At 39.9% G+C, this 27,393-nt stretch overlaps 2 protein-coding genes across 3 annotated transcripts in view; both read right to left on the reverse strand.

The window, feature by feature from the left end:
- LOC140922205 (laminin subunit beta-1-like) overlaps positions 1 to 17,626 on the reverse strand; it is a 36,501-nt gene extending 18,875 nt beyond the window's left edge. The window contains exons 1-15 of one of the 2 annotated variants that reach the window (XM_073372188.1): positions 17,342 to 17,626; positions 16,989 to 17,133; positions 15,849 to 16,141; positions 14,287 to 14,526; positions 13,207 to 13,473; positions 12,801 to 12,921; positions 11,877 to 12,065; positions 10,340 to 10,513; positions 8,704 to 8,807; positions 8,177 to 8,392; positions 7,141 to 7,305; positions 6,369 to 6,626; positions 4,613 to 4,805; positions 3,055 to 3,213; positions 970 to 1,236 (exon numbers count right to left, since the gene is read on the reverse strand). In XM_073372188.1, coding sequence (XP_073228289.1) covers positions 970 to 1,236; positions 3,055 to 3,213; positions 4,613 to 4,805; positions 6,369 to 6,626; positions 7,141 to 7,305; positions 8,177 to 8,392; positions 8,704 to 8,807; positions 10,340 to 10,513; positions 11,877 to 12,065; positions 12,801 to 12,921; positions 13,207 to 13,473; positions 14,287 to 14,526; positions 15,849 to 16,141; positions 16,989 to 17,022 — 2,680 coding nt within the window. In that variant the 5' untranslated portion in view covers positions 17,023 to 17,133; positions 17,342 to 17,626. The remainder of the gene's footprint in view (positions 1 to 969; positions 1,237 to 3,054; positions 3,214 to 4,612; positions 4,806 to 6,368; positions 6,627 to 7,140; positions 7,306 to 8,176; positions 8,393 to 8,703; positions 8,808 to 10,339; positions 10,514 to 11,876; positions 12,066 to 12,800; positions 12,922 to 13,206; positions 13,474 to 14,286; positions 14,527 to 15,848; positions 16,142 to 16,988; positions 17,134 to 17,341) is intronic. The other variant, XM_073372189.1, reaches the window with a different exon arrangement.
- A 5,243-nt stretch (positions 17,627 to 22,869) lies between these two features.
- LOC140922372 (BTB/POZ domain-containing protein 6-like) lies at positions 22,870 to 24,237 on the reverse strand. Its single transcript, XM_073372362.1, has one exon. It carries the CDS (start codon positions 24,235 to 24,237, stop codon positions 22,870 to 22,872), a length of 1,368 nt encoding a protein of 455 aa, XP_073228463.1.
- Positions 24,238 to 27,393: the final 3,156 nt, after the last annotated feature.

Genomic DNA, 27,393 nt, shown 5'->3' on the forward strand with positions numbered 1-27,393 from the left:
ATGGTCGTATTTACGTTGCAGAGTTTGTAGGTTATAAAACTGATTTATTCGAAATGTTTGTATGTTCACCTTTTTCGAACATTTCATGATCCCTTAACTCATTCGCCAAAACGTCACAGTCTTTTCTTGTCATCTCATATATATAATTATGTAACAAGTCAAATTCAATTCCGGTAAAAAAAATTTAACCTAGGTTGATTCTCAAAATCCTTTGTCTCCTACCCCTAATTATTAATGAGGAGGAGACAAATGTAAAAGAGAATAAACCTAGGTTAACAAAATTTTACCTGGATTCAATTTTGACCCGTAACATAATGATATACACTACACCCAAAACTTTGCCCATGCTATACCAAAGAGCTTTTAGTGTCGACCAAAAAAACTATCCGGTACACTGTGAACAACTATCCGATATGTGACTCTCCACTTCAGAGATCAGAGCAGCTTCGCTCCGTTACAGAAATCACGCCGAAATCACGTACACTGTTCTCATGTGTGAAGCGAAGCCCTATCAAGTATGGTTTTCGTACCGGCGCAAAACTCTCCGCTGTAGTGTGTACATAACCTTAGGTTCTCTTCCACGTACTGCGACAAAATCATGTAGCGAAAATGATCCGAAAAAAATCCAAAAAATATCTGTCGCCAGGTTGGTCTCCCCACTTTACATATGGACGTTAACTAGTATCGCACCGGTAATGGCGAGGTCACGGGTTCAAACCCCGTTGAAGTCCTGAATTTTTTTCAGGCTTCTTTACGCAATTGCATAGATTGCGTTCACTGCGACGATCATTTCTTCATTTTCAGGGCGTTAACTACGTTAACTACCTGGAAAAAAATTGTCAGCCCTGGCACAATTTATCTTCAGAGATCAATTCCGTAATTCTTAGAAACTACCTATACCATTCAGCACGGGTAGAAGGCGGAATTAAAAAAGCGAATTGGCAAGAGTTGGCGGTGCTAATCACTTACCACTTGTGGCGTCACCATAGTAACCAAGGGCGCAAACTTCACAGTTCTTGCCATCAGTGTTGTGCTGACAGTCGATACAGACTCCTGTCTTGGGATGACAGGATGAAGCGTGGTTATTACAGCGACATGGTCTGCACATTGGGAATCCCCAGTTACGTGGAGGGCAAAGGTTACACTGACGACCGCCGGCCTTGATCCTGCAGGCGCACTGTCCAGTCTGCATGTCGCAGAGATTGTCCGAAGCGCCGACTGAGTCGCACTCACACCCTTTGGGAATGAAAAAGTGAATATTTTACCAATAATGACTAATCTCCTTGGCAACAAAATATAATAATAATAATAATTAATAGATAGATAAATAAACTAGTAATAACCAAAGGTTACGGAGTGCGGGCGACAACGATCGAAGGTCAAAACGCTTTTGCTCCAATGCTGTACTTTGAGTAAGTTTCACGTGCCAGATGGTCAAAACGCGCGTGATCAAATTGCGTTATGTGCATTCCATTCATTCTTAGTAGAAGTCCAAACGAATGCTGGCTGCATACATGCGACGCATGCATAATGACAACCTGGAGATTAGGATTGTGGGCTCCTCTTGTTACCCGCAATAGATAAATAAAAAGATAAAAAAGGCTTTCTCTAGGAGCCAATCATAGCCTTCGAGCTAGCTCTCCATTTGGGGGATGCCGTAAAAACCCGCGACTAAGAACCTGGGCCGAGTTGTTCAAAGCCGGGTTAAGATAACCCAGGGTTAGTGCGACATTTGAATTCAAATTTGAAAGCTTAAAAAGCATGTCAGTTTTTATTCTTTTTGTCTGCAAGTTGATGATTGGAAGCTCTAAATATAACCGAGAAAATTATCCAAGAAAATGCTTTTGAACACAAGAAAGAGAAACCCGGGTTAAATTCAACCCCGGGTTAAGCGCTAATCGGCCTTCAAACAACTGGGTTTTTAAGAACCTACTAAGCTAAAATCTGTCAATTAGGCCCCTTCTGTACAAGAACCTGTTTAACTTAAAATTTGAAACAGGTTTTTATTTTCTAAATATCTATAACATAATAATAATAATAATTGTTTACACTTGGGCAAAAGGACTTCAAAATTCATGTGGTCATGTGTGGTAGTGTGCGGTCAAAATTCACGCCCTTCAGTCCTTCTTCTCAAATTTACATAAATTCTAATTTGGGATGCAGATTTTATATAAGGAATAAGTTGAATACCGCTAAATACTCATAACTACCACGCTTTATTTTTCTTCAGAAAATAAGAACCTATTTAAGAACCTAAAGTAGCCTAAATATGTGCTAATTACCAATTATTTAAGAACCTGTTTAGGCTACTTTAGGAAAATGCAGGTTCTTAGTCGCGGGTTTTTCCTGTATCGTGGGAGGTTACGCGCGAGCAGCATGCGAGAGAAGACGCGCCGCTCACTCGCCTGTTTTCCAGTGGCTCTCTACGTTCGGCACTCAAAATGGATAGCTTAGTTAACAGGCTTATCATAAAGTGACTTGTTTTACACAGGTGGGGCACACAAACAAAGCAAAACAACAACTTTTGATTTCGTGGGTTTTGCAGGGTTGCTAACTCCTACACTTCTGGCAGACAGTACTGTTTAATATCGATCAAGCGGCGACCGAGAGCGCCATTGTTGGGGAAAAAATTCCGTCTACAAAACTATGTTAAATATCAATACATAACATAAAATACTTCTCATTAGCCACGTTTAAGATCCAAACTGAAGTTCAGGGCCAGGTTTTTTTCCCGCTATTCATGGACGAAACAGGAAGCACGCCGACCAAATCAAGAAGAAAAAATGGCGTTCGTACAGTGGAAAAAAGAAACAGGCACCTCGCAAAGGACTTTTCATGTAAAGAGAAGTTTGACTTTTCTTTTCTGATATACGTTCTATAACTGTACAAGCGTGGACATAAATTAGTTTTGTAGAAATTTCATTTCCATGTCATGTGTACTGTCAGTAGGTGTTAATTTCCTGCCTTGATTCTTGAGCCTGTTTGCTGTGTCTGCCATGAAATCGATGGCTGTCTTCCCAACGCAGAAGATGCGTATAGTTGATTTTCACTTACCAGTGCAACCTTCTGAACCGAATCCAAATGATCCAGGTGCACAGCGGTCACACCTCTGACCAATCACATTCGCTTTGCATTCACACTGGCCTCCAACAGCGTCACAAATCAGCGTCCCATTCTCGTCCCTCCTAGTTCCCGTGGGATCACAGTTACACGCTGGAAAAGAAGTTTCAACAGATGTATCACAAGAGATCAGTCTTGACTTGCTGAAATGTAGAAGTTCCAATGTGAGACTGCAATAATGTTTGGGTGACATGAAGGGCAGAGGATGTTTGACGCTTAACTTTAAGTCGTAGCATTCACAGATAACATCAAGGTGTTCTTAGATTAATGAAGGAAATATTAGACCGTTGATGCGTTCCTTGCCCTGCTGATGTAACAATATGTACACTATATAGACCTTCTGAATCATTGATCTTCGACTACCGAGAAAACGACAAAGTACCGATTATATGAGCCGGACTGGCTCGGTTACCCGAGAAAGTATTACATGTACATGGGGCGAGCCAGCCCACGACAAAGACTGCAGTTGGCTACGTTCATAATTTTTCTGTTCATTCAGGTTTCTTGTCATAGCGAAAGTAAGATAAATTTGTCGGTAACTCAGTTCGCTCGGAAACAGAATGTGATACTTTCTTCTTGCTGACGCACCGCTTTTTCAAAAAGGTAAAGAGGTAAGGTAAAAAGTGGGATCAATTTAGGTTTCCCGGAAACTGCCCACCTACCCCTCCCCTAAGCTAACATTAACACTTAATTCTTACTTAGGGAAAAATATTGACTTAAGGGAGTGGTAGGTGGGCAGTTTATCAGAAACCATAAATTGATCCAAAAAGTGTACTGTAAGGTGGTAGCTCGAAATAATCATTGTCTGACTGGCAAACCTGTTGACAACGGTGCGGTCATTTTAGTTCTCCTCTTTCTATCACTGCTCCGTTTTACGGGCAGCTTCGAAAGCACGCGGAAAGGAAAGAAGTCGAAACCTTTTACACAGAAGGCGGCGCGGTAACCAACTGTGCCAATCTTTGCTCCTTGGTGATGAGAATCATTCCGCAGCGCACTCAGCCCATTATTTGTGCACGCTTTGCTGGGCTGACCAGGTAAATGCGATTACCTGGAAAACGTTCAGCCCATTAAGCCGGGATCCTGACATTACGAAACCGTGAACTAGGTTAATGTGGTTGGCTCGATTAACATGTGATAGCAACGTTGATTATCGTTGCGTATGAGACAGGCCGAGATCTCCGCAAAACCAGCCAGTCTGCCATGGATGGCTTCCCTATGTGCATATTCATCACAGGCCATCTGAACCAAGTGCGCATGCCTGCAATCTCACATCCGATTGAATTTTCGATTTCCCCCTATTTATAAAGAACAGTATACTTTCTCGCTAACGCCCGCCAACTCCAAGTAAGTCGAATTTCCAGCGTGATCTTGAGCCGATCAACCTTCCCACAAGGAGTTCACGTGTTCGAGTCCAGCCCGGGAAGTCAATACTCGTGTTGTCCAACACTCTTGGCATGGCCCATTTATAAGATATTTCTCACATGTTACTTACGTTTCCCACCATCGTAGATAACAGACGACATAGCAAAGATGAGCTGTTTACAGACATCAGGGAGATCAGGGCGTGACGTGTTTTGTGCGAGGTGATACCCCAAACATTTGAACCTGTCAAACTGCTTCTTTCTTTGTTCTCCTTCAGGACCTTGGAAGATCGACACTGATTCTGCATGAGGTACAAGCACCATCTAAAAGACGATGGGTTTTAAGTTTGTTTAACCTTACAATTACCTCAATAACTGAAGAAGTCATTTGAAATACACAGTTGCAATACATGTTATTTTGTTCCAGTCTTTTCCCAGTCAACAGATGTCGTCGTCGTGAACTTCGTCGTGGTTCTTAAGTTCCCTATTTTTTGGTCTTAACTTCACCTTTTTCATCGCAAGAAGTCATAAAACACCTTTCAGATACCTTCTCTTCTTCATCAACTTGATATTTTAGGGCTGGTAAATCGCCAATTCAAGATCATCCAGCAGGCAAGCTCTTTGGGGGCCTCTGTGTACAGGGACGGGAGACTCGTTTCCCCTCCCCCCCCCCCCCCCCACCCCAGAACCCTCCAGAGAAATTGCTTGCAAGCTAGATTTTACGTGGTCATTTTTATCTTCGCCAAGTGAAGACCAGTTAACACAGATTTGACTGTAATTGTTAAAGAACCAGCGGCCCGCTTCTCACAAGCCTCGATAACTAGAATAGCAGAGCCTCGCGAAGAAGAGGCTATAGGCCAAGAGTAGGGAGAAAGGGACACAAGCTTTCGCTCTTTTTAACCAGAATTCAACAGATCCCTTTTTTTCTTATTAAAAAACAAAACACAACAATACCGGTGGGAAAAAAACAACACAAAAAAACGGGGGGTTACTTAGCAGAATTTGAACCCTGCACCTTCTGCACGGCGCGATTTATCCTTGCCATTACACTAATGAGGACATTACGAAATATGTGGGGAAAATATTTGATTAAACTCCTTTTCCATAGAACTTTCACCGGCAAACACCGTTTAAAGCTGATCGAGCTTATTAAACACGAATTCAAAAATGTATTTCAGGAAAATAACCGGGGTATTGACGGTTAAAACCGAATTTTAACGCATTTTATCGTATTGAAAGAACATATGCGCAACAAAGGCGATACAACTCGTCTGCGAAGTAGGACGCAAAACGGTGTTTTCATACCTCTATTTCCGCTGTTGTTTTGAAGCTAATGATCCAAATCACATCTATTTTCTATTAAAGGTACTTCTAATTTGGAAATTTATCGCTAAAAACCATTTCATGACCTCTTAAACAGCCGCTAAAACATCGGGCCAGGTTTGTGGCGTTTTTTTTTTTAATTTTCAGAATGTTGCCTAGAAACACACAAAGCGCTGTGACGTGACGGTAGTGACGTCAGCGTGGACACCATTGCGATATATACGTAGAAATATACCTGTGTATAGGCCGACCGACTTTGCAGGTCGCTAAGACCATGCGCAGTGCATGCGCGACGAGATTATAAACTCGCTTCGCGAGAATTAATGGACCCGGAAGCAGTTCTTGTTTGTGTTCAAGATCAAGGTTGTGATACTGGTTTTGCAGATGATATGAAAAAACCCTAGGTTACAAAAAAAAAGGACTCGTTTGTTAGCGGAGACCAGCGCTTATGTTTCTAAGATTGTGATTGGAATATTTGATTTCGTGTCCGAACAGTTACCAGGACTTTCAGGGAATGGACCCTAGCCCAAGAGTTTTCTCTGGTGCACTGGAACCAACTCTTACCGCGTCAGTTAAAATAGTATCAGCTCCACCAGTATTGGATTCATGCCTTCTGTATTTAACCTGTACCACATAAGACACGTCCTTCTCCAAGCACACGCTAGGAAGCATCAACACATAGCGCTGAGGAGTTGTCAAGATTGCAGAGAAATTCCCGTAATCTGGGTCGTCAGCATTAGTAGCGTTCACACATTCACCGCTGGTCATTGGCTGTCCGTCAATGCGTTGAATGTTGACATCTACTTTCCATACCCCAGAATCCTAGAAAAAGGAATTACAGTTAAGTTTTCCCGTAAGGTACATTTTAGGTTAGTCTCTTGACACAAGAATCAATTAAAATCTGAAAATCTGCAAAACTGTATGCATAAGATCACCCGGGTAGCCTTGAATTAGACAGCGGTGCAACCCACAGGGCTCAGAGGAGTTATTTGTGACCTTGATTGCAGTTAAAGTTTACAGTCGATAGCGTAAATAGCCTTTGTTTACTGTAGAATAGAATAGACCGATCAAACCGTCATGCGATCATGTTATAAACCTGGTAAAATGTTATCGAATGCGACAGAAGACAGGTAATGTTTATTTTCTATTCTACAGTAAACAAAGGCGATAAGCGCTATCAACTGTGAAATTTACCGTAACTGCAGTCAAGGTCACAAATAACTCCTCTGTGCCCCTGAGCCCTGTGTGTAGCGCTCAATTGGTGACAATATAAGCAAAGAAAAAAAAAAGGCGGAAAAGCCCTCAATCAAGTACAAAATACCCAAGAAGTCCCTACCTTTGGCTCGTATCTCACTAAGATGTTATATTCTCCAGTGTATGGTACGTTAGTAACGGCATATTCCAAAGCTGTATTGTCCTTTACTTCAGTAAACCCATCTCCTGTCCAAGTGACTCCTCCAGGCGTTGGCTCCCGCGGGACAACTTTCCCGTTTTGCTGACCCTGTAACAGTCAAGGAAAACATCGCAAATTTAAATCCCGAGCATCTACAAGTACTGAAATTACCCGAATTTTCGTGTGTTTGTATGAGAATCGACGAAGAGCAGAATAGGAGAGATAAAAATGGATTTTGGCTCCATGTTAAGTCAAAGGTCAAGGTAAAGAGTCGGCAGCTCGAAATAGTCATCTGACTAACGAACCTGAGGCCGACGGTGTGCTCAATTTGCGTCACTCTCTCCATTAAACTTCCATTACAAAGCTACTTCAAGCTACACGGCAAGAAGTCGAGAGAAGGATTTGAGGTCATTAATGGGAATCGAAATTGGGACATCCCGCCCAGAAGGCCACGCCCTAAGCAATTGTGCTAATCCTTCCTCGACTCCTTCTTGCAATCTGAAACTTGGCGATCATTTAATGGCTACCACTGCTCCCACCACTACTACCTTTTTCTTCATCATCGTCATCATCATGACAGACATCATCATCACTTTGCGTTTTAAATAACCGCTGTTACAACTTTAAGAATAATTCGCCTTATGAATCATTTATACAATAATCGGATCAACAATACAATAAGTGAGGTGATGCTAACTAAATACATTTGGACGATACTTTGCTTTATCTTGTTATACACTGAAAAGGGAAAATCGAAATACTGACTTTTTTTCCGTGAACATAAAGAGAATTTACTTGCCGTTGTTTTTATTATAGGCAAATAAACTAAATATAATTTTTTTTCTATCTAGCCTTGTAATTCTTCTAACAATCCATTAATTAGTTAATGCTATTTCCGATTGTAAACAGTCCAATCCTCCCCTTGGAGAGTAAGTCGTAATTAAGGTTTACTGTTACAGTTATTGAGAGGTCTACATACCCCAACCACTTTAGCTTCCTCTGACTCGTACTTCAAATGGTCCGGTAGTGGAAAGAAGTTCCCAGTCTGCACTTGGTCACACTTCCTTCCTGTGATACCCTTCCGGCATCGACATTGACCTGTGATTTGTTCACAGTTTCTTTGGTAGCTACCGCCAATGTCACATTCACAAGCCGCGCATCCAAACGAAGAATCGCTTAGGCCCCAGTAACCAGGCTGAATACAAAAATAAAAAGCATGTGAAAATGGGCTCCTGACACAGATCCTCCGAGAGTACCAAGGATGTGAAGGCAAAATGAAAGGTTGTGCATGTGTGAAACACGATCCGTGGTGCGCAATTCTACGTGAAGAATACACCATCTAAGTTGCAAGCTAGTTTCCACCTATTCCACCAAACAGTTAACGCATTAAAGGTATTCGTTTACGGGGGGGGAGGGGTGGGGGCAACTCATGGAGAAAAAAAAAGCGTTTAAACGAAACTTTCTCAGAGCTTCTGAAACATTATACCGGTATACACTCCTGCTCACCTGACAGCGATCACATCTTGCTCCCATAACAAACCTCTTACAAGTACACTTTCCATCGTTAGGATTACAAAAACCTAATGTACCAAGACTGTTGCATTGACAAGCTGAAAAGGTAAATAAAATAATAATCCTACACGAAAGTTATCTTCGATTACTATCTTTAACATTGGTAACTGACATCACCTCTAAGTTACTCACAATGGTTTCAGATGCAACGGTGCCAGAATGGAACTCTTATTAAGTACTAGTACTACATGGTTTTGCTACCATTCCCCCTAACTAACTTCCTTGCTTCTTGATTACAACTACATGTATGCAACAGTAGGCCGGCGGACGGATAGGTTGACGGTCCAAGAGGCCGACCAATGATCTTCGGGTATAAAGGTTCCGCAATGTGACCTCGTGAAACGCACGCCACAGACGAAACGTAATAAAGTGGCATAATTCTTTTTACAGTATTTGGCTGGGAGAAAAACCGACCGATCAGTTGGTTTGAAACGGTTGAATAAACAGCTTACAGTAAGGTTCAAGAAGCTTAAGCCTATTGGCAGCTTCTAGTACGAGAATCATTGCTAAAATTTAAAAATAGCATCAACCTCGTTCCCAGGGTCCTTTCCTACTCGTCCGCCAGAGCGAGAGAGAGACAAGTGGGAGAAGACCCTGGGAACGAGATTGAAATATGAAAAATTAACAATTATTGAATGAGCTGAAGTACTATCTGAAGAATTATGGGGATCTCGGAGGGTTATGTAGTATACACCTATTTCAGTTAAGGTTGCTCCCGTCAAACATGATGCATGATCCACGTTTCATAGCCGGTGGTGCATTGTGGTCGATCTTTAATTTTTGTAAGCAGGAAGTTTGTGCACGCCTGTGCTCGGAAACCAATAAAATAATGGAGACAATAAACAGCTGTTTGAAAGTACTAAGAAACAATAAGAAAGCAGTCAAAAGGAGTTTTCAGCTCTAACAGATACCGAAATTCTCAAGTGCAAGTGAGCTGAAGAATTTCACTGTGACGGAGAAAATAAGAGCCGTCAACGTGGACAGCCTTGAAAAAGGCTTTTACGGACCGGTCCTACTTTTTACCTTCTGTTGCCAAGCTTTCAGCCCTAAAATAAACTCGTAATGCAAAGTTTTTTATTACTATACACAAGCCTAATTAATAGGACCTAAAGATGACGGCGACGAAAACGTTGCGTATTAAAAAAGTGAATTCGCGCTCTTTTAATCTTCATCGCGAATCTTCCAACTCACTTTGTCAGATGTAGGCGAACTCTCGTAAGAGCTGAATTTCCAAGAACTTTACTCAAGTTACGAAAGAGAAACAAAATTTCGTCATCGTTTGCTTACGTCCTCCATAAAACACCGATTATTCACCTCAGTGTCAGTGGCTAGTGGTGTATATTTGCGGCCGGGTAAATTTCCGCCACAAGCAAACTCCACTTTGGTGAATAATCGGTATACATAAAGATCAAACGAGGTCTTTTTCTCCTTTTTTAAGGAGTACAAGTTTTTTTTCATAGCGTTCTTATTTGTTAGTTTGTTGTGTCTTCTATAGATGCATAAGTTATTTAATTATATCATTTTGAGGGCTCTATCTACCATGTCGCCTAATAAAGAAAAAGGTTATTACCTTCACAGCCATCAGGATTGGATTCTTGTAAATTCCAGAAGCCTTGTTTACACTTTTCACACCTGTTTCCACCGACATTCTTCTTGCAGATGCATCGACCAGCAACCAAATCAACGTCATTTTTACCTTCGCACTCACCACCACTCACCCCTCCCACATTATCACAGTTGCATGCTGCAGAGAAGAAAAAACAAAGATAAGATTTGTTTACAATGCTAAGCTACAACACACAATAAAGCTAAAGTAGTAACCTAAGGTTAGAGAGTGTATCAAAGGTCAAAACGCTCCTGCGTCAACACTGTGTAAGTTTCGCGCTAAAGGCACGGCAAAACCGCGCAAGTCAAGAGTACGAAGAAGGAAGGTCAAAACACGAGTTTTTTGCATTTCATTTATTCTTTGAAGAACTTTAAACGAAAATTGGCCCCAGAAGTGCCGCGCACGCGTAATAGCAACCTGGGCCCAGTTGTTTGAAGGGCGATTAGCGCTAATTCGGGGTTAAATTTCAATCCAGGTTTATTTTTCTTTCGTTCAAAAGCATTTTCTTGGATAATTTTCTCTGTTTTTTAGGGCATCCAATCACCAAAGTGTAGACGAAGAGAATTTAACCGATTTTGCTATTTAAGCTTTCATATCTGAATTCAAATTTTGCACTAACCCTTGGTTATCTTACCCCATCTTTAAACAACCCGGCCCTGCAAATTAGCATTGTGATCTGCTCTGTACTGCTACGTATAAAAGCACTAGCCTCAACCAAATATGATACATCTATCTTCATACACAGTCATGTCAACATGATGCGTGCTTCTCTCCACGTTTGAAGCAGTTGGAAAATTTAGCCGACACTATTCATTGTTTTTAATAGACTTGTAAATTACGACAATAATGTCGTTAAATGATTTTTGAAAAAACACAACTGGAACCCCTGGCTGCTGGTGATATGTTTTATTGTAAACTTTTTAGGGCATTTTTATGTCATAATTTATTGTTATGCTCTAATGGGATCCAGAAAATAGAAATTTTGGGTTGATTCCCCTTTCACGATAATATCTAAACTTTTCTAAATTTGCTATAACATGTTTGTGCACCATGTTCATTGTCAGTGATCTCAAACAGAGAAAATTTTAATTTCTTTTTATTCTATATGGTGTAAAAAGTCAAAGGATGCTTTAAAAAGTTCAAAAATGTATAAAAAGGTTTAAAAACATGTTAAATAAATAAAAAAAATACTGAGAATAGCAGAGTAGCATGATGAGAAAAAGGAATGAATTAGAAAACCTTAGCAAGTATTGAGACACTATGAATGGGAATAACTTCATCCAATAACAAAAAAAAAACATTTTCAAAAATAAGACAAACCTGTTTTTTTATACCCTTTCAAAACCCTTAATCTTGCTAAGATCCTTTGAAACTAAAACACGGCTGTCCAGAAAATGACTACCGATTAAAGAGGAGGGGCTTATAACAAAATACAGAGCTATCATAACAAAACAACATTAATTATTTTTTTGTCATATCATAACATATTACAAATACTTACGAATACAAGCATCAGGTTCCCTAAAGTCTCTAGTAGGATCCTGGTAATGCAAAGGCCTACACTTTTCGCACTTGCGGCCAACAGTATTGTGTATACAGTTAACACAGACTCCTCCACTAACATTGCCAGAGGCCGCAAACACAGCAGGGTCAAATCGACACTCTTTTGCATGGCCATTACAGTCGCACTCTATCAGATAAGAAAACAAAATTCTCCTTACCTTACTGCTCAAGTTGAGAATAATCAGCCATAATAAATAATTGTAAAGAAAAAATTTTTTCGTGTGTCTGGCATGTGGTTTTAAAATGTGTCTTGTCTGTCCTGGCATGCTCAACATTCTTAAAATCTTTCAGAGTTTGTTAGTGATACCAGCATATTCTGAATAAAAGGAATCACATTACAAATCAAAGTGAAACTAGCCAGAATTGGTCTGAAATTGTCTTTTTCCATTTTGATATGAAGACATAGAATGTACAAGACCTTCACACATCTAGTACCATCTGCACCAGTAAACATCCACATTTATCTATACATAATTAAATTGATAAATAAATTCTTAATAAATAGTCTTCAATAGTCTTATAGAAAGATAATTAGTTCACTGAGGTGACACACACATAAGTGGCTGTGTAATGTTGTGGTTAAATTTTTCTTATTTGTGTTTGTGTGTGTTTCTGTAAAAATCCAAGTAAACTAAGGATTTCAAAATGTCAGTGACCAAATGAGTTTCAAATGTATTAACAGTAAATGAGCATCTACAATAGACTGTACTGGACCACTTGCGTAAAACAAATAAATGAGGGTACAGTATATTTATACTATCCAGGAGATAAAGAATTAACTAATCATATAAAAAATAATGATGATAAAGTATTAATATGATAATTCTTATTAGTAGTAGTATTATTATACGGAAATACCCACTTCTACATTCAAATGAGTCATCAGCTGTGGCAGGTCTCCAGGGTGTGTCATTGTACCCCATTTTACACTTTTCACAGTTTTTTCCTTCTGTGTTATGCGTGCAGTCACACTTTCCATACACCTTTTAAGAAAAAAAAAGGGATACAAGCTGAATCTAACCTTGTACAAACTACAAAGTCATCATCAAGTTAGCTAGGGAATCCTAAGCATCCAGTCTCTCCTCTTTTCAGTCTAGCTGCATCCTTTCACTATCTCATTTTGCAATTCCCAATATATTAATTTTATACTCTGTATTATGCACCTTTGCCAACTGACAATAACCATCCCCTCTCTAAGCCCGTCCCCCATCATGCAACCCCTACTCCCCACTACCCTGTCCTCTTGTCCAGCTCCCCTGGGGACTTACCATACCAGGAATACTGGCTTCACCAGGAAGTGGTAGACACTGTTCAGCATGTCCATAACATGAGCAGCTTCCTCTGACGACAAGATCATAAACAGCATAGTAGTACTTCAGCTTGGTGTCTGGTTTTGTAGGATCCAGAACTAAGTCACCAAGGGTGTGCAGTTTGGTAAAGTTGATTCGCAAGTTGGTCACTTTTAGAAGGTTCTGGACTTTTTCACTGTAAGGATCTTTGACAGGGATCTGAGGATTAAGAGCTCTGAAGATAACCTGTTGATGATAAAAGACAAAACAAAAATTTTTTTTTAGTCTACTGGGGCAAAGAATGTCAGTTTCACAGCTCGCCACTTGGGCAAGCTGTAGCTACACATACATGTATGTACTAGCCCAAAAGTCATCTCATCTACTCCGAAAAAAAAAAATTTAAGACAGTTATCCTGTGATTTGAATTCCCCAAAAGACGTCACTTGCCCATTGGCAAGTTAAGAACATAATTCACTAGCTTGATAGTAAAATCCACAAGGCCTCAAGCTAGCAGCCACTATTTTCTTTACATACTGGTCTACATGGAAGCACCATGTTTGTTTATTGTTGATGATGATGAACATTTTGTAGAAGAGTAATGACTCAGAGATTTGAGATCATATCATTAAAAAATAACCATAAAAAATAAACAAAATCCACAAAAAGAGCATAGTGCATGTATGAACTCAAATTTTTTTGTTTTTTACTTATTAAAACAAAGTATAAATGAAATAAAAAATATAATTGTAGAGAATTGTTACGAAAAATAGGGAGCAGGCCAATTTGTTGAGTTAATCCTAACCCGCAAAAGGAATGAAACATGAAAATAATGTGAACTGCGGAAATACAAATGTTAAATGAAGATATCATCATTGCAGAGGTAACTGCAATTTAAGCAATTGCAAATAAACTTGAAAAAAATTTTGGGACTTCAACTGGATTCAAAACCTTGGCCTCTGCATTTGTGCTGCAGTGCTCTAGATACCATATATTTACTCACATAGTTACGCCAATTTACATCAACATTGTTCACCTCTGTTCATTCACATTATTTCTCACCTCTCCATTTGATGATGGCTCCACTGAAGAGAAATCCTCTGTACAAATGACATCATCAACATCTTCCTGCGGTTTGTTAGGGATACCAGGAAAAGTCTGTTTACAGTCGGCGGCAAAATAACGATACACATTCCAATTCCTACCATAGTCCCAGGAGCGCTCTATTAACATACCAGCAGGTCGAAATGTACGAAAGGTCATCACCAGATGAGTGAAATGAAACTGAGCTTCAAGGTTCAGCTGATGACAAAAAAATGATAGTCAGACCTACATGTACTAAATAAGGTAGTGCGAAAGAGACACGTCAGCCAGTTGGCTACATTACAGGGGCCCCACTAAAGAGGAAGGAATTGCGCCATGAACTTTTGAATCTTTGAGAACAGAAGAACTGTCTGTGCAGTAATACAGAGGTGTCTGTTTTATGAAGGTGTCTATAAGGTGAGGTTCAACTCTTATAGTCAAATCTCCTTAATATGGACACTAAAGGGCCAGAACCAAGTATCCACAAATTACAGAAGTGTCTGTGTCAGTCTAGGGATCAGAGGGATGGTAAGTTTGATATTTCTGGTATCTCAAGAGAAGTGGCTGTGTTAACGAGGTGTCTGAGGTTGCATAACTGTAATCTCTGTAAGTTCTTTTGCAATCTCAATTTTGGCAACCTCTTTATACTGGAAACCCTAAAAATAATTATAACTAAATTAATACACAGTATTATTATTATTATTATTATTATTATTATTACTATTATTATTATTATTATTATTATTATTATTAATCTTTGCCACTGTTCTCCATACTTTTGTAATAGTAACATTGTATTTCTGATTACACGGTTGTCAGAAAGTTTTGAAGTAGATGGCTGAGTTGTCAAAGTAAGTAGACAGTCCAGGGATATTTTATTTAAAAAGAGGCCATCCGTAAAGAAATGCCAAGCAGAGTAGCAGGCCGATACTAACCAAGTAGGTGGCGATTTTCGCTGGTAGCCGGCTACTTTTGACAACCCTGGGTTAGCATTTCACTATACTCAAAAGACATTGCATGGCCCTTATGTTTAGCCATATTGTAGCATTATTAGGTAGTGATGATCCAATCTTAAAAATGCAGTCTCGAAAACAAAGACCCTTGGGGCAAAGAACTTAAAATTAAGGCCTAATAATCTATAAAGGAGCTAGCTAGATCATGTTCAATCACAGGTGAGAATTCTTCAGACAATGGGATTAGTTCTGTCAGACATTGGCTAACGACTTTCTGTTGTTTAGAGTCCTTCAAGTCAGTTCAAATATTTCTATCTTCAACATGAAAGCTTTTAACCAAAAAGTAACACTGCTCCTTTTTATTGGAGTAAAACTTTCTAGTGTCTTTAGTTCCTTGATTGCCACCCTTCCTGTTGGCCAAAATTTTAGAAAATTGTGAGCAGTCTCAAGAGGTAATGTTCAAGGGAAACTATAATTTAATGTGGTGGCTTTCATTGTTACTTGAAGATTTTCCATACAATGTATATTGCTCTTTAAACTCTCAGGAGTTTAAAAAGAAATTACAACTATCTGTGCTACGCTTTTTACCTGGATATACACTTCTTCTACAGCATTCTCTGACTGCCACCAGGTCTTTTCTTTTTGCCCATTAAAGTTTGAGATCATTTTCCTGGGCTCATGATTGTTCTCAGTTTCGTTCACATCACAGACAAAACACTCATTATCATCAAGGAGATGTGACACAATACAGTAATCCTCTGCTTCAATCATTCCACAAGTGGATGATGCAAACAGTTGATCAGCCCGACCAATCATAAGATCACCAGTGGCTGGATAACAGCTGCGTTTATCACATGGATTTTGACTCATTACTTGGTAAACTGGTAGAGAGAAAGAAATGAAATAAACTTTACTTAAAAAGAGGCTCAAGTTGGCCAGTTTGCACTGAAAAAAGATCATGACCCCTTCCCCTCACATAAAACAACATTGTATTTATACATTATTTTCAGATTTTTGTTTTCACATTCTTGATAGAGTGTTCATTTCCATCATTAATGATAGGGTTAAGTAGTTGTGTCCTCAAACTACATGTATCATACCTGATCTTTGCAAATGTCATACATACAGTGTACACCTTACTTTAGGACATTTTTTGAGCAAATACCTCCCCCCTCCCTCCCTTCCCCTTTTCATACCCTCCATCAAGTTTTTCATTTTGTCAAAGTGGCTTTTTTAAAAAAACAAATTTTTAGTGAGGAATGAGGCAAGTTATGGGCCGTTTTGTGGCTTTCTTTTAGGCTTGGGTGACAAATTATTTTTACATTTACATTTACACAAGTATGGTATATTTTACCAGGGTGTGAACGTCGTACAGGAAACCACAAAAATTCTTGGACATCGCGCCTTTCAAATTAATACAGCACAAAAAATATCACGTTGTAAAGTCTCTGACTGTTTAAGTTTTTAATAACTCTCGTAATTATTTCATACTGGGACAAAGCTAATTATTGCGGCAGCCATAAAACCGCCCAAGGCATTAAATCCTTACTGCATGAGGTCTATGATCATGATAAAACCGTTCAAGTTTCTCAACACAAAATATAAGATTACAGATTTCCAAATGATGTGGGGGGCTAAAGCGGTATTTCATAAAGGTACTGATGTTAATTAACCATACTAAGATGGTGTTAAGATATGAAAAGTCTATAACAATTTCAGACAACTTACCAACACTTAGCAGTACAAAGCATAACTTAGCCATTGTTTACACGTGAAAAACCGAAGAATCTGATTGAAGTGGTAAAACAAATGTTCGAACGTGCTACCCACAATTCAGGTCAGAAACGTTGTCTTCTCGGGCAAGACTTCAATCCTAGACAAAAGGATAAACAGCAAATTCGTTAAACAGTACTTGATAAATTATCAATAGAGCAGACACTTTTTAATAAGACAAATCATTAAAGGTGAATTGAACTCATTCGGTGGTCACGCATGTACGATCGCTGAACCATCTCGCTGGTTTCAGAGAAAGGAGATTTTGCGGGTAAACAGATTGCAAATAATGAGATGACATATCTTACCTTAAAACAGAAATTAGACAAAGCCAAATCGATCAAAGGTAAATCAGGTGAAAGCTCAAATCTTGCGCAAAGACATGAGGTGAAATGAACAACCACGGCGTTGAATTCGAATAAGAAAACAAAATTCTCTAACTACCGAATCGGGTAGGCTGGAAGTGTCCAAAGCAGGCTTGGAAAAAAATTGAAAGGGATACCAGGCACTTCAAGGAACTAGGAAAACGAAAATCTTTTCCCAGCGCCAGTTGGTGTGTAAGAGGTTCCGAGCGACCGATCGGGAATTCGCCAACAGAAAGACGATAAGCACGAATGCATTCGCGGAATGCCATAAATAGCCAATGAAATTGTGATTCAGCTACGTAAATTTCCCCGCCAAGACCACTTACGGGAACGAGTGTCACCTTACGATAAACACAAAAGGTCATTGACAAAACAGACGCAGTTTAGGGGCCGACCATTTAACTCTTGAGGGGTGGGGTGGGTGATTTCTGGTCATCAAGAATTTTTTTTCTAGCAATCTGGTGGGGCAGGATATTTTTTTTTTCCTTTTTTCCCATAAGCTTTCTATTACATTTACGCTGCATGCAATTTTTTTCTTCCGACAAGCGCTTGCAGGAATTTTTTTTTTAATCACCCACCCCCACCCCCGCTCAAGAGTTAAATGGTCGGCCTCTTAAGAGACAGTTTTGGAGGCTGAAATTTTGTATGGCGGGATTTTTTTGTACTTCATCGTGCCGCCCCCACTCCCCACCCATATCTTGTCTAGGGAGTAGACTTCCAGGTTTCCAGGTAAAGAAGAGATAAAGTCAGCGAGTCATGAATTAAATCGGTAATAAAGAACCAGAAACCTCTAATTTTCATCTTTTGTTTGTTTTTTGTGTCCTTTCCATCACTCCGGAGTATCCCCCCCGCCTCCCTCAATGCTTGTAGCACCTCATCCCCAGGGCTACCTTAGCAGATATTCTTGCTCGTTATGTAGCTCTTAGCAAATATACCGATTCATAAGGAAGATTTTCACACATATTCCATACAATAGGTGAGATAAATACAGGAAACGCAAGGTTCCATGCACAGTTTCAGTTCGATTTACACAGCTTTGATCAAAACATTCTCAGTTTCGAGCTAGGGGAGAATAGTTTATCCTAAACCATTTAGAAGCTGAATTTTTCGCTATTTCTCTTTCACTTTTTACATTCAGTTTATTTTATTTGCCGGAAAGTAAGCCTTAGAAATTAAAAGGGCGTTTGATCAATTCACGTTCCCGTATTCTAGTCTTATTTTAAATTTTATAGCGGAAGGACAATCACATCTGTGAGCAGGGAATAAGTCAGCACAGAATTTGATTGTCGGTGAATTTCTGTAATCGTCCATCGTTCTGCTAGTGAGAAGCTAGCCGTTGTTCACTCGTCTTGCTTGTTTGGGGCTGAGCCTTATTCGAGGGTCCACAATAGGTTTAGCGGGATGGTGATACGCGAGATGCGAGCTCAAAACAGGAGCGGGATGTGGGAATTTCAATAACCAGGGGGGGCGGGATTTCCTATTTTTATGGCGATGGGATGTGAGAATCGTAAGGGAAAAATAGCGGTATACGGGAATTTAGTCTCGTCGTGACTAATGATTTATTGAAGTTATGAATATATGAAAATCATATATGTGAACTGTGGAGTGAAGAATTAAATGAAGGATGATCATCATTTAATTCTTCATTTAATTCTGTATCTCATATATCGAGAGAAAACCGTTTACATAAAAACCCATAAAACGGCCATGAATCGGGCCGTGGACTACACAGGATGGAGAAGCAAACTTCCTGCTTGGAAGGGTGTCCGCAATTGGGCCGGCATGTGCTATTCGATTCAATAGCAGGCCTATGTTTTCATAAAAGAGATATTTTCTCAGTCTTTACAACCAGTATGTTTATCTACATTTTTCATGTCCTACACTCCACGTAAACAACTGACAGAATTGGCTTTATCGCCTGATGGAAACCAGCAGCAAAGCAGTCGAATGATCGTGAGATAGACAGATAACATCAATCTACCTAACTCCAAAAATACAGGACTTAAAATATCGAAGTCAACATGTATGATGCGCGGACGAAAAATAAGCAAGACAGAAAATAAAGTTACGGTCGCTAATTGTGATGTTGAGAACCTTGACCATCAAAACTGACAATTGTTAGAAGGTAAGTCTTATATAACGTCTATTTCAATAATCAAGCAAAAAATCTCTTTAAAAAAATGGGACGGGATCGGGATTCGGGCGTAAAATAGGGCGGGATGGCGGGATTAAGGAAAAAAAAAAGGCGGGAAAGCGGGATTTAAGAACCCCTATTGAGGACCCTGTTATTCCGGTCAAAGAGAGAGAAAGAGTGTCTGGCGAGGTTTCCAATCAAAGATTTGTGAACTCGTGTCTGGCAAACTCTCCAGGTGTTTATATATACACAGTTATACGCACCTTATAACTTCATCTGCGCTTAACGAGTGTCTTTTGGTCCATAACTTTCAAAACAACTGCTCTACAGAATGTCACTGAAAACACGTAACGCAAACGAGTATCCACGTATGACTGCACAATAAATGTCACAAAATCTGCCTAAGCAGTCCCTTCGGGATTTTCTGTCTTTACGTCATCTTAACCATTTCGTACGTGCGGGCGCAAACAATAGAAACGTCATCATTACCTACCGATTCCTCGCGGCCCCTGTTCAAGCAAATCTAGATTTTTTTTATATTGACTGTATGACTGTATATTTCAACTGTAAGTACTTTCCTTAATATACACGCCAGTTACTAGAGTGCCTCCTCGGGATTACGCCCTCTGGGCGAAATCCCTGAGGGGGCAAAAAAATCATGATTAATGTTGTGTGTTCAATTCCCACAAGTGCATGCAGTACATCAATTTAAGTGATATAGTTCATGTTTTGAAAGCTATTGGCATTTTGACCAGTGTACACTTGAACTAAGCAGCAGTTTTAGTGGTGAGTCACTTTTTCAGAGCTAAGGTGTCCCCTGAATGGAAGTTAAGGTGATTCCTTAGTAAAAGAAGTTAACATAGATTGTAGATGAAACTTGGTACACTGATGTAACAAGTCAAGAAAAGTAATAAAAAAAGTAATAAAAAGTAATAAAAAGTGGAAGTCATCGTGCTCGTTTTGACGTCACAATGCTGACAAATACGGCTATTTAGGACTCTTTGACAAAAACCAAGCGCAGTTAAATGTATTGTTTATTAGCCTGCGGTGCAGCCGGCCCACGTGTAGCATATAGTGTGTATATAGTCCGTAAACAAGGTTTAAAGTGTCTGCGCGCAGGCTTACGTACCTGAAAAAATGCCTTTTAATGCTCTTGTTTTTACTTTACGCTCCAAATTAGATTTAAATTAGACATGCGCTATTCGACCTGTGATAGCTCAATCCGTACATTTTAGTAAAATTGCCAAAAAACTGAACATAGATTTGTGCCAATTTTTTTCTCAACGAAAGGAAACACTGTCATAAAATAAAAATGGGGGTCACAGTACTCGTTTTTGCCGTAGAGATGCAGAAAGTGCGCACCAAACGCATTTTTTCCAATTTTTGAGAGGGGACTGGGGCGAGATTCAAAATGGCATGTACCCGGAGGGAGGACTCCTTATATGAAAGGGGTGGGGATGCTCGTCGTCTGGCGTAGGGGTGCAAATTTCGGATATCGGTCTCACTTAGGGTGTTCTGGGCAAAACGCCATCATATTCAGCCGTGAAGGGCTCGTTTAGGGTTGCACTTGAAAAAATATAAAAATATGTGTATCGTCTGTGTTTCAACATGGTCTCTTTTAGGGGTCAAGAAAAGCTTGGGCTACGCCCAGATGGGTCTCTTTTAGGGGTTTAATTAAAAATTTCCGACAAGCATACCCAGCCCTTTCATTTGCAGAGTCCCTCCCCCCGGGGGGCATGTATGTGAAAGGGGAAAGAAAGTAATAAGAAATCTGTTTTTACAGAATTTACATCGAGATATCACAGGGCACAATGTGATAAAGAAAGCGTTTAAATGAAAATCAAAGTGAGTAAGTACAAGTTTAACATCCACTCGGCGAGGTTCTCCATGAGGTCCATGAGCAAGTCAAACTCAGCAACACGCGTGCTGCTTACGTTACGCACATTCCCAACACATTGAGTCTCGTCTCGGCAAGAAAAAACCGCAAGCGAAAATTCTAATAGCGTTTCTCTTCAGTCAACTTCATTTTAATAATGTTCCTTCAGACAATCTCTTTTACGGTGGCCTTCTTGTTATGCGTAGTAAGAGATACACAGTGCAAACCCAGTGAATCACCTTAAACCCAGGTTTCCGAACCCAGAAAAGGTTATCCCTTTCCTCTTTACCAGGACCAAATTTTGTGTGCTCTGAATCGAGGTGTCCCTTGAATACAAGTGTTCCACTGTAATGAAATATTTAATAGAAGCACCAAGTCTTTGTATATGAATGAAACAAATATATCAGGGCCTGGTTCCTCGAAAGATGGTTTAGTTTAACCCACGGATTAAGCAAAATTTGACGCACGGTTTTCACGTCTAAGAACATGCAACTCGAGGTTACAAAATACTGTTGAGCCTTTACTACAAGATACAGTAATGATAACGCAAAATGTCACCTTAAGCAATGCATAGGAATGCCAAGTACAAAAACAGAACAAAATTTTAGTCCTAGATTAACACTAATCAGCCTTTGAGGAACTGGACCTAGGAGACAAGTTTATTGAAAGGTGTTTATACTTTCACTCTAGTGTTTTACCATAACAGTGTTAACAAAAATTTTGAAGTAGAAATTTGTTTGCAGAAATGCTTTTTATGGAGACATACTGTAGGTCACACATCCTGTTTCCTCAGAAGGGAGATGTGACAGGTTTTTGACATTCATAATAAAAGGAAAAGGCCTCTGGGTGGGGAGTTTTGCTATATTTGTTGGAAATATTATCCTCACTCAACCTCGGGGAAATTGAGCCAAATTTTTACTGTTTGATCAGACTCCACCCTTTTCCCACACTTCCCCCATGGGGTTTACAAATATACATTGACAGGTGTATAACGATAAAAATTAATACAGATCTTATCAAGTTATTAACCTGCATGTTCTGCTTTCTTGAAAGTAATGTTAACATAATATTGACTTTCCCTTTTCTTTGTGTCTCTCCAGTTAAGTAAGAGATAAACGTGAAAGTGACTGGTTATCAGTCTCTCAATATTTGAAATGGTGTGATGTCTCTCCCCCCTCACCCCACCCCCCTCACCCCACTTTACCCTGGAAATTACAGACTCATGCTATGAAATAGCCCCATTTATTTGTCTCAAGACATAAATCTCTCTACAAGTAGTCTTAGCATTAAAAAGTGGATGGATACAACCCTGCATGCAACCACCTTGTATACTGAGGCAAAAAAGCTGCTTGTACAAAGGATTAACAAGTCCTGATATGACTGAAGGGACAGTCTCCCATATTTCATCATCTTTAGATCTCCTGGTCTTAAGGATGGTCATTCACCAAAAGTGAGAATAAGTCACTGTTTGCAGAACAAGATTTCAGGAAATTGTCCCTTCTTGACACTGGTGCCATTGTTACTTTGTTCACTGTTTTCAAATTTAAAGCATACTCCAGAACACTGAAGAGAACTCACACCACTCTGTCCACGCCATGAAAATGCACCTGAAATATATGCATCAACAGAGTACCTTATTCCATTTTCTATGACAACAGGAAGGTCAAACAAGACCTCAAATCCCCAGTAATGACTTGATTTGTACAGTAGCTTCTGTGAACGAAAATGCCTTTTAAGACTGACAATATCTGATGAGGAACTGGTATCCTTTATTCTTAGGTGTAATGAATAGTTTTCATTTTGATAGCCACACAAGCGTATGCCATGCAAAATAATAGGTTTGTCCACAGTTAGAAAGATGGAGTCAACCTTGCCAGGGCTGTAAACCCACCCATACTCAACTACAGATCCAAATCTGCATAAGCTTTCTTGTTGCCATCCAACTCGCATTTTGTCTGGAAATTCCAGAGACGAAGGCGACACTGAAGAATAATGCCTTATCAGTTCATAGCACTCTTTTGGGTTAAGAATGTTGCTGTCAAGTACCTCTTTGACAAATTCGCTTTGTCTCATAACTGGATAGCGAATTTTTCTGACAATTTTGTCTCCAAGTAGTTCTCTTTTCACATTTCCTGTTTGAACAAAGCCTTGAATTTGACATTGCTCATTTGCCCAAGAGTTCACCGCTTCAAACAATGCTACCTCACTCACAGACAAAGAATTTCTGTCCACTAATTTCTCAAGGACTTCTTTGTCTACCGTGACAAATTCATCTGATCTCAGTACTCGTTCAGTATATTTGTCAATCACTTCCCAACAACGGCCGCCCACAACACTTTCTAGCTGATATTTTTTAGCTTCTTTAAGAATCCGAATAACATTGGTAGCAGTTACGTTCTTTCTCAGATATCCAATGCACATGTCGGCGAGCGAAGGCAACTTGTAATGTTTTGCCAAATGCAAAACCTTAATCGCGTTACTTTCACTCAAGTTGGCTTCGTCGCTGTAGATGTAACGCAGCACTTCCAACAGAACTTCATACTCACAGTCATGGAACTCAACTGACTTCGTTGTTTCAGGTATTTGACCATAAAACATCTCATAGAACACAGGACTGCTAATCGCCAACACGAACTTGTGAGCTGGTATCTCTATTTTGCCGTATTTTATAGCCCCAGCAAGACCGTGATTCGAATCTTCACTGCAAGACTCGGGTGACTTCCGGACAATCAACAGCACATCGCTCAACAATTCGTTATTGAACAATGTTTTGATTCTTTCTTTGATGTTTCGCTTGGTTGTTAACCAGTTTTCATCGGTGAATGACATGTTTGAAGCACTTGAGACTAAATTCAAATGTGCGAACTGTAACTGTGTGCTAGCCTTTCGACGCCTGCTACGCTGGCTACTCAGTCAGTGTTCAAGGGTAGGTACTTCATATATGATTCCTATTAGTCAGGTCTCTTAAGGTCAAGATCGTTACAGAGTTGACAAAAGCACCAAACTTTGCACAGCGATAGCTTATTGCAGTACCATGAATATTAGAGGGGGTGCCCCATGCAAATATACCACTGAAGCGTGCTAAACAGTATTTAATTATTGTAAATGTCACCTGCTGGGGTCCCTGTGGTGTTTTGATTGAAAACTGTTATTTAAATAATACCTTAATAATACCTTAAATCACTCAGAATGCTCTTCTCATGTTGTAAACAACAATTTCACTCGAACATCTTGCATTCCCATCCGTTATTAGCTTATTGATTGTATAATTAAGTTGATTATTAATGTGCCCTTAAAGCAAGTCCACAGTCCGCCCACATTTTCATAAATCATTTCTAAGATGGCCTCGTCTTTGCTTCATAACTTGCAAGTACTCTGCTTCTGGGGTTCTCTTAACTTTTTCTAATGTATTTCAATAAGAGGAGGCCTTATTGTGTGGCTTAAGCCTTATTTATCAAGTATTACTTGTCATTACATGTCTCTTTAAGCTAAAGAAAGCGTATTGCATTAAGTAATTCACACAAAATTTTTTAAAAAAAGGAATTGTCAAAGAGTCTCTTGTATCATATATTATCAGGGATTTATGACAGCTGTTCACGAAGAGCAAATAACGAAATGACAGAACCCAAAATAGTTATTTCCTAAGGTGGATGCCCTTCAGTCTCTCTTTATCTGACGGACGCACGTGCATCTTTTGACAGAGAAGCAAGCACAGTGGCACAAGTCATATCATTTACAATTCCCGCAGTTTGCCTAAGCTTTACAAAGCAAAAACAAACAAAAAAGAATCTGGTCTCATAAACGAAAACGAGAAACAAGTTAGCCCAAGCTTCAAAAAACAGCACCGTTTATCACGAAGCCTCTATATTTGGCACTGAAGCACTTATGTCCAAGAATAATAACGGCTTTTCAAGTCGTAAAAGTGAGACTCAGGAGGTACAAAACTGACTTAAATTATAAATGGTGAATAGTTTAACTGCTGAAACTGTAGAAAGGGGGATGCGCTAACTTTTAGGGCCTGTTTACGTGGAGGAGGGGGACCCCAAGTCGCCTGTCCATATAATCTCTCATTTTAATTTGATCACGTTTACATGATAGGTGGGGTGACCCTTCAAGGTAGGTAGCCCGGTCTGCCACACCGGGTAGCCCTCTCAGTTGAGGTCAAATGTGAATGTTTCAAGGTGAGGTAACCCTGGCTAGTCGGGGTCGGATTCGTGATACATCAAATTTGCGCAAAATTCACTTTGGCGCCGGGTGGCTTCACACAATTATTAAAGGTAACAATAGAAAGCCACAACACTGAAGGTTGCAGAAAGAGTAGCTTGCGCGCAGACGAAATTAAACTCTGGTTAACTCCGTCTGCGAAACAGCGCCGAAATCCTTGTTCTGGACTTCCAGCTGTGTACCGAGATTTGACTACGCGCCAAGATTGGCCAGTTAAAAAGGACCTTTGTTTTGTTTGTCGTGATCGCCAGTCAGGTTGAAGTGAAATTCGAAACGCACTTCCGGTAATTCGTTGAGTCCGTTGGGTTTCAGAACAAGGATCTCTGCGCTGCTTCGCAGACGGTACTAATCAGAGTTAAGTTATCGTCTCCACGCAGGCTACAGAAAGAGCACCAAGTGAACGTTGACGTGGTTTGCCAGCATTTTTCTTTTTTACGTGCTTAGCGACCATTCAGTAATCTTGAGAAAGTGCACCCCAGGATGGCGGGGTTTTAAGATTGCATGTAAAAGAGGGCTATTTTTTACCCCACCTAAGCAGGTTACCTCACCTACCTGGGGTTCCCCCACCTTTATGTTAACAGGCCCTAATAGGTCTCAGGAACCGTGAAACTGGTAATAAACGGTATACCTAACCCGGGACTAGCTGTGATACTACTTCCATCTTCAAAAACGTCAGCATAGCAGCCAAAGGAGCCATTATATCGGTGTAACACGAATATTAGATTGCGGTTGTTTCATGCGTCTCGTTTTGTGACTTTTTTTGTGTTCGTTTTTGTCACCATCTCTAAATTTCGATCATGTTGAAAACACCCCTACTAACAAAATACTTCGTAAAGCTGTTTAGAATGACATTCAGCAATGAAACAAAGTGTGTAACCAGGAGCCGATTTCTAGGCTCCTGTTGTGGCAACATAGGCATAAGTGAATGCAAAGTTTGCGGTATGTAATCTGTCGGAAATCTGTTTGAGTGGTCAAAGTTGGGGCTGATGGGCTTCTTTATCATGACCACTCCATTATTATAAGGGACCATGCCATAATTATTGTTGACCCTTGCTTTTTTTGGTATTTTCTGTAATTTTTCACAGCATTATTTTGTGGAAAGTTCAAGTGGTGACTGTGAATTGCTCTTGAGGAATTCATGATCGTCAGATTTCGTAACCACGGGGTATTCGCCTAATTACATCAAACAAATTACACTCATTTTCATAAATGATGCATCATTGTTTGGCTAAAAGAGGCCTTGTTCCTGTAACTTTTAGCTCTTCTGAAGTTAGTTTGTTTGTAAATTGTAACGCACGCGACGACCTTCCTTTTTTTTGAAAGATCGTAAAGACCTACCATTACTACTCTGGTGCGAGGGCTCTGGAGTGAATGAGCTCCTTACAGGTGTCTAAGCATGCAGGGACCTCATACGCTTCTTTTTAAATGTAAATGTGTAAAAAATAAAGAGTGTTAAAAATTCCTGGCGAGGCATGTTTTACAACCTCGTCCTCAGGGCTTAATAAAAAGGTAGAAAAAGGTAAAGCGACCATATTTTACGGCAATAACTTGTGACAGTAATAATAACTGATAAACTTGAGGTCGACGGTGCGCTCCTTTTACCCCCCTCTCTCCATCAATGCTACGTTTTAAGGGTATTTAAAGCTACACAGAAAGGAGAGAAGTTGAAATAATGATGTGTTGACACCAGGGATCGAACTCGGGACCTCGCGCACCGAAGGCTGTGCACTTTCCAACTGTGCCATCCTTGCTCCTCCTTTT

Source organism: Porites lutea, chromosome 13 (assembly GCF_958299795.1).
Source record: "Porites lutea chromosome 13, jaPorLute2.1, whole genome shotgun sequence".
NCBI lineage: Eukaryota > Metazoa > Cnidaria > Anthozoa > Scleractinia > Poritidae > Porites > Porites lutea.